Source organism: Quercus suber, unplaced genomic scaffold, assembly GCF_002906115.3.
Source record: "Quercus suber isolate HL8 unplaced genomic scaffold, Cork oak 2.0 scaffold_2, whole genome shotgun sequence".
Taxonomy (NCBI): domain Eukaryota; kingdom Viridiplantae; phylum Streptophyta; class Magnoliopsida; order Fagales; family Fagaceae; genus Quercus; species Quercus suber.
In genome coordinates, this window is record NW_027069469.1 from 2,937,006 (window position 1) to 2,944,483 (window position 7,478).

Here is a 7,478-nt window from a genome sequence, read left to right on the forward strand (position 1 = left end):
TTTTCCCGCTCATGAATGCTAGACGAATCTCCACCGTTGGATGGATAACTCCTCCTTGGACGTGGGGAGCACAGAGCCGCCTGGATTTAATGATGGACACGTTACGTGCTCCGAAGCGTCAGCGACGTGCCCTTGGCAGGTGAATGGGCCCCAGCACTAACGAGGGTGGGGAGGGGATGAGGCCTTGAGTCCGAGGACCATGCAATACCTTGGTTCTGTCTAGTACCCAGGTATAGAGGAGCGAGTAGTTTCCCCATAGGCCTGAGTCCGAGGACTATGCAGTGCCTTGGTTCTGTCTAACGCTTTCATTTCTCTGTAAGTATCTAGTTTTCCCATAGGTTTGAGTCCGAGGACCATGCAATACCTTGGTTCTGTTTAGTACCCAGGTATAGAGGAGCGAGTAGTATCCCCAAAGGCCTGAGTCCGAGAACTATGCAGTACCTTGGTTCTGTCTAACGCTTTCATTTCTCTGTAAGCAGGGGTTTGTCTTTGGATCGCTCTACTGGAGATGATTCTTCCTTGAGCCGGATTTTGATCTTACACGTGGCGTTGATCTCGCCTCCAGCTCGAGCCCCCATTTCCCTCACTTACGAAGCGTCCCTTGGCTGTTCGTGTTCCGCGCTTGACTTTTCGGTGCGCGAAACGCGCCCTCATTAATGCCCTCGTGAATTAACACAAATCCAACAGTCTATGGTCCCCTTGGAATTTGGTGGCCTCATAACTAGCACTATTGACAACTCTCTTTTCGAATTCTGCGTGAATTAATTCCCACCAACATTCATCCCCTATATAAGACTCTTCGGGGGGAAGGTTTCTTCACACACCATGAACCCCCCAACACAAACAGAAAGAACACACCTCTTCAGCTCCCCCCAGCCCCTCTAATAACCTCGCCGGAATTGTGACTGGAGTCAGTAGGTATGGGGCGACTTTGGGCGGGTGTGAGGACATCCGTGCCAAGAGCGATTGTGGCCGCAGCCCCCACTGGGCTTCCGGTGCGGCAGAGTTTAGACGTAACCCCGATGGTGCCATGCATGGTGGCTCGGCGGGATGTCGTTAGAGTACCTAATGTCTCTCCTCGGAGCGCACCCCCGACGGAGGAGATGTGTGAATTCACGTCATGGCCGGTGCCCGAGTGTTGCCGTCTCCAACGGCCAACGCTCATGAGGGCTGGAGAGAATGGAGGGAACATCATGAGGGAGGGTGTCCCGGGGCGCCTGCATCTGCTCCTCGCTTTGTTCAAGCTCCGCCGCTCCGAGAAAGGAGTTGTTGGAGTTCTCTCATTCTCTTGATGCCAATAAAAGCATGGGTTGACACTTCCCTCTAGCTAGTTTTAGGGAATTGTAGGGTCCACCTGGGCCTCTGATTGTAGAACTAGCTGGTAGGAACAGTTGTAATGCACGCCTGCCTGAGCCTCTGATTGTAATCTGTAATTTTTCTTTTTTATGAAATAATATCGAGTTCTCTTTCTTTGCTGTTGAATCATCTGTCTCGAAATTTTTTTTTTTTTTTTTCACCATCAATCTTTCATAGAATGATTACTTAGAATCATCGCCTGTCGTGCCGGCCGGTGCACTAATCCTTCCCACAGATGGCGCCAATTGTAGGGTCTGTTTTCTTGTAGCTTAAGCTCAAAAGAGATAGGCTATAGGCCCAACGAACCCAGAATAATAAATTTGTAGAGAGTGGGTTGAAGGTTTAGGCGCTGACCGGCGTCTTAGAAGCATGAACATCCTCCTCTTTTTATTGAAGAAACACTAGGAACAATTTATAACTAGGGGATGCTCCTCGGCCCATGGCTGAGGAGGCTTTTTTTCCCCTTTTCCTCAAAAAAAACCCCCCCACTACATTTTGCTTATCTCTCTTATATACTACTCTCTTCCTCTTCCTGTTGATCGTTCATTGGCCTCTCCTCTGGCCGCCTGTCCCATCAGAGGTCGTATCTGTGCTCAAGTGGTTCACTCTAATCGATGTAGCCCAGCCTGGGGGTTGCATCCCCATTAATGCGGCCAGAAGGGTTAGGTGAACGTATTAAGTGCTGAGGTGACAACTGGCTCTGGGTCTGTCCCCCCTCCCCTATAGTTATCCTTAATATGCCGAGGACGAGGGGATCCTCGGCGCGGATCCAAAGAAGGGTTTGCTCCCCAAATTGGCCTTGGGTAGTCATCCCTCCTCGGACTGGGCCATTTGGGCCAGGCTTGGAGTGGGCCGTGGCTGTACGATTTCCTGGCCCCACACTAATAATCTCCCGTTGATGATTAAAAATTCCTTAAGTATTTAATATTTTCTCTCGAATAATATCAAAAATATCTTTAAATAACAATTCTATATCTTTATGTGAATTTAATTAATTGGAAACTCATTACGTACTTTGAATTTTCTAAAAAATCACACTAGTCGCGGTAAAGCATCTCTACTTTCGCTCAACTAATGGTGTTTAATTCTAGAACTAAAATAACAAATCACCTCTCGGTCTCATTGTAATTCAATTGATCAAACTATAATTTGTAAAAAATAGTAAGCATTAAGAATAAGAATTAAACACTCAATCATGGAAATATTAAAAATAAAATAACTCAGAAAACAAATTGTGTGTTCATTGCTAGACTACATCAATGCTCTAGAAAATAAAATTTAGTTCATAATAAAATTGAAAAGAAAACAAATAAAACTTATGTCTTTCATCCGAATTGGTTAATAAACATGAAGCTCTCGCCTTTGTCCTCAAATACTCCTTTTTTGAAAGACTGCCAAAAGCAAATTCTTTTATGCGGCACCTCCTTTTCCTCTCAGGTTTCTCCCCTCTTCTTTTTACCCTAAAGAGCCTTTAAATAAATCAAGGAATCCTATTACAAGTTGAATTCCCGTTTGGAGAAAATCTCAGATTTTTAGGCTTCATTTAACTGACGATTTTTGCCCATTTAAATTCAGAATTTGGACTTTTGGTAAACTACAAAGTTTTAGCCCTTTAAGTTAACTTTCTATCCCAACTTGAATCATCTCAATTGGATATTTGAACCGAAAGTTATGCCAAAAATACTAACTGATGTGCAGGCTGGAATCCTAATCCGAATTGGACTTGGATTTGGTGCAAATTTCCTTTGATTTCTTGCTCCAATTGGACTTGAATTTAATTGGCCTAGCCCCACTTTGCATGTAAAGCCCTCGTTACCTACAACACAAAGATATTATATAATCAGTAACAAAATAACATAAAAGTAAAGCTAAATATGTAAATATGTGAGTACTTTATTGTATATATTTCATGCACATGAAATACCCCCAAACCTACATTTTTGCTAGTCTTTAATCAAAACAGATAAAGAGTAAAACAAAACAAAGAAAATATCCTAACTAATCCACTTTCGCTGGAAATATCGATTGCATTTAGCGTATGCAACAAGCCTTTAAACCCTTAGCTTATACTAGTGGACGAGTTGTAGTTTCGTGAGGGTTTGTAGGGAATATACCACAAAATTCTGAGAATGAATGCTAAAATAAACAAAACAAAGAAAATCCATTTATTTTTTCAATTGCCTTTTGCAAAGAGGATTAGTTCAAGTTCAAAAACATTACAAATGCTAAAGAAATTTCTCATGCCATCAAAACTCATTGTGAGTGAAAAGTGGTAGCCAACCCAAACATACTCTTAGTTTTAGAATAAACTTGACTTGAATTTCTATTTGAAAGTATGCTTCAACTCAAACCTTTCCGATGTTATCACTCAACAAATGAAATCATTCTGAAATGGGGTGTAACACTCTCAACAATATATGTGAGTGGAATAATGTAAGAAAAATAAAAATCTCACATATAAATCACATGAAAAACACTTAATCAAGAAGAACAAGTAGTCTCATGAAAAGATGCCAAAAAAAGAATTTATACTACACTTTTTATTTAGTCATATCAATATCTGAACTACACAATCTTCAAGATTAAATAAGGACTTTATTAAGACGTAATGTAGGGTAAAAGTAAAGGGTATGAAATAAAAATCGGTAAAGGTAAATATAAGAAATGTTTTCAAGATTTGTTGGAATGTCAACTATTTTTGGAATTTCCATTCAACATTTTTTTTTTAAACTCTTCTTCTTCAAAACAATACTCCTTTACATTTCACTTCTCAAAATTTGATGAAAACCCTTTTTATTTACTTCTTTTTGACACTTTTCCCCCTTTTTTTTTACTTACTTCAAGTCGTCACTTATCTTTTGACATTAACGCAGGCATTTGTGATGGATGCACCCAGTTACTCAACAAGTCACAAACTTGAGGTGCTTTTGCATACTAATATTTCAAGTTACGATTTGACGTAAGAGTAAACATTGGTAATGAATACCCCTAGTTACTAAGCAACTCAAAACATTGGAGTAAATGGAACTCTGTACAATTTTTTTCTTCTTTGAATTCTCCCACAAACCACCACATTGAAACAAACTGATCAAATTCCATCTTGAAACACTATGGACAAGGGCTTTAAGAAAGAAAGGCTAATTAAAAGGCTCAATGGGGTGACTAGCGATAATGTATCCAAAAAAAAAAAAACACATATATGGCTCAAAATAGACAAAAATGGCCTAATCTCATCTCTTAAAGACTAGTATAGTTCATTCAACATCAATGACTTCAAAAGGTTCAAGTGTGGCATAAAATCATTTTTTCTTGGCCAAAAGCAAGAACAATGAGATTAGAACAAGGGAAATATGTTACGCACTTCCAAATGAATTTTAAGATTAGAAAAAAAAAAATAACCCTCCAAAAAAAATGATTGGCTCAAAACTCACAAGGATTATAGTGTCCACATTGTTATCATTAAGATTTTCTAATCATTTTTATCCTTCAACAACAAGTTGTGTCTGAGTGGCTACGTGCATGTGTAATGAATTGAGCATGAAAGTAATGAAATTCTTTAAGCAAGAGTAGTATAACGAACTTAAAACACAAACCTCAAGCTAGGCAAAAGAAAGTTTTTTTTTTGAAATAAATAAAATAAATTCCCTTCCCCCAAACTTAAATTTCACATTGTCCTCAATGGGAAAAAGGAAGAAAAACTAAATAGAAGAATGAGAAAGGAGAAGAGATTCTCCTTTAATTTTAATTGAATATTTTTCCTTAAGGTGCAACCATGTACCCATTGAAGATTTCTTTGGTCTCTTTATTCCTACAAAATGAAAGAAAAAACAATAAGATAAAGAAAAAATTAAAAATTAAAAATTAAAAAAAATAAAAACATAAACATAAAGATTAAAAAAAAAAAAAAAAAAAAAAAAAACCTTGGGTTGCCTCCCAAAAGCGCTTTATTTAACATCTGTAGCTAGACGTTATCCTCCATTAAAATCTTGTGTGTGCAATTCGAATGACTAATTCCTTTGATGTCAGAGATGGTCCAAACTATTTTGTGTTCCCGCAAGATTCTCAACAACTTTTCCTTGTCTACATCACTCAAAGAACTGTTAATAATAACTGAAAAAGTAGAGTCTTGACCTAAGAAAGCGTACCTTAACTTTAATGGAAGCGGTTTGAGCTCAAGTTTAGCTGGTTCCTCTGGTGGAGATGTTGGCTGACATGATTTTAGGTCTTCCACTTTTGGTTGCATTGAAGAAGGAAAGAGTGGTGTAGCCTCCAAATATCTTTCACACTCTTTAACCGCTTCATCATTGAATTTAACAAGTGTAGAATGAGTAAGACATACCTCAAGTGTTAACTTTTGAAAATCAATTGCACAAGTCTCATTGGCCATGATTATGTCTCGGTCACTTATTTGAAAACAAGATTATGTATCGGAAGGAAATTCCATAGACTTAAATACATTAAAAGTGACCTTATCCTCTCCAACCCTCAAAACAAGTTTTCCTTGCTGGACATCAATTAAGGTTCTCCCCGTCGCAAGAAAAGGTCGACCCAATATCAAAGGGATCTCCTCGTCCTTATCCATATCAAGGACAATGAAGTCAGCTGGGAAGATGAACTTGTCAACTTTTACTAATACGTTCTCAATGACTACTCTTGGATATTTAATGGATCTATCCACCAATTGTAAAGAGATAGTGGTTGGCTTTACTTCTCCAAGACCCAATTTCCTTAAAACAAAGAGAGGCATTAGATTAATACTTGCCCCTAAATCACATAAAGCTCTATCAAAAATAAGATTTTCCTATAGTGCAAGGGATAGTGAAACTCCCCGGATCTTTTAGCTTAGGCAACAGCTTCTTTTGTAAGATTGCATTACTCTCCTCTGTCAGTATTACTGTTTCATGCTCCTCCAATTTCCGCTTCTTTGATATAATATCCTTCAAAAATTTAGTATATTTAGGCATTTTTTCCAAAGCTTCAATGAGAGGAATATTAATATGCAATTGCTTAAATATACTTAGAAATTTAGAAAACTGATTATCCTTCAGCCACATTGTTTTTTCGTAATCTTTGCAGAAAAGGAATTGGTGGATCATAAATTGAAGGAGAATAAGTCTCAAAAGTAACTTCCCTAGATTTTTGGATTTTGAAGCTCTTTTATTCTCCTTAGTCTTCTCAGCTTGCTCCATTTCTTTCATCTCTGACTAGGCTTCCTTCATCTTTGACTCCTCATTATCCACAGCTTCATCTTGTTTGGCATTTGTTACTTTTGGCTCCTTATATGTTCGTCCACTTCTCAATGATATTGCCTTTACATGTTCTTTCGGATTGGTGACAATGTTGCTTAGCAAAGTTCCTGTAGTCCTCTTTATGAGCATGCTTGAGAGCTGACCGATTTGCACCTCAAGATTGCGGATTGAAGCTGAGTTGTTTTGGATCGCCACATCTGTCTTCTGCATGTACTACATGAACATGTCCTCAAGTGTTGGCTTCTTCTCTTGCTGTGGAAATTGCTGAGGTGGTTTAGCCTGCCCTTGGTTATTGCTCCATGAGAAGTTGGGGTGATTCCTCCATCCAGGATTATACGTGTTTGAGTATGGATTATTTTGACGTTGAAAATTTGACACGTAATTTGTCTGTCCATAACTCGATTAGGCAAAAGGATTTCCCATTTAGCAGTCGACACTTGAATGATTTCCTGCACAATGATCACAAACAACATTAGTTTGAATAGCATTAACATTCATTTTACCTAGTTGTTGAGACAAAGTTGCCATTTATGTTGCCAATGAGGTAATAGAATCAAGTTCTAAAACTCCAGCTGTCTTTCTTGGCGTTGCTCTTTCTGTAGGCCATTGATAGTTGTTGGATGCCAATTCTTCTAGAAGTTCATAGGCTGCCTCATGAGTTTTACTCATTAAAGCTCCACTAGCTGCTACATCAACCATAGACCTATTTGCAGCTCCTAGACCATTGTAGAATGTTTGCACTTGAAGCCATGCTGGAAGGTCATGATGAGGACACCTTCGCAATAAATCTTTGTACCTCTCCCATGCTTCATATAATGATTCACCCTCAAATTGGATGAACGTGGTGATATCATTCCTTAGCTTTGCTGTCTT

General features: G+C 38.7%; 1 protein-coding gene and 1 non-coding gene across 2 annotated transcripts; one reads left to right on the forward strand and one right to left on the reverse strand.

The window, feature by feature from the left end:
• Positions 1-5,776: 5,776 nt before the first annotated feature.
• LOC136069159 (uncharacterized) lies at positions 5,777-6,410 on the reverse strand. Its single transcript, XM_065777388.1, has 2 exons — positions 6,233-6,410; positions 5,777-6,120 (listed from the first exon to the last, which is right to left on the reverse strand). The coding sequence occupies exons 1-2, from the start codon at positions 6,408-6,410 to the stop codon at positions 5,777-5,779; spliced, it is 522 nt and encodes a 173-aa protein (XP_065633460.1).
• A 952-nt stretch (positions 6,411-7,362) lies between these two features.
• On the forward strand, positions 7,363-7,469 carry LOC112037845 (small nucleolar RNA R71). Its single transcript, XR_002885770.2, has one exon. It is a non-coding gene; the product is annotated as a small nucleolar RNA R71 (small nucleolar RNA).
• The last annotated feature ends 9 nt before the right edge of the window (positions 7,470-7,478 follow it).

Coding starts and splice junctions, on each gene's coding strand:
- LOC136069159 (XM_065777388.1), bottom strand. CDS start 6,410: ATGTGGCTGAAGGATAATCAGTTTTCTAAATTTCTAAGTATATTTAAG. Junction 6,121..6,232: donor AGTAATACTGACAGAGGAGA/GTAATGCAATCT, acceptor TATGTGATTTAG/GGGCAAGTATTAATCTAATG.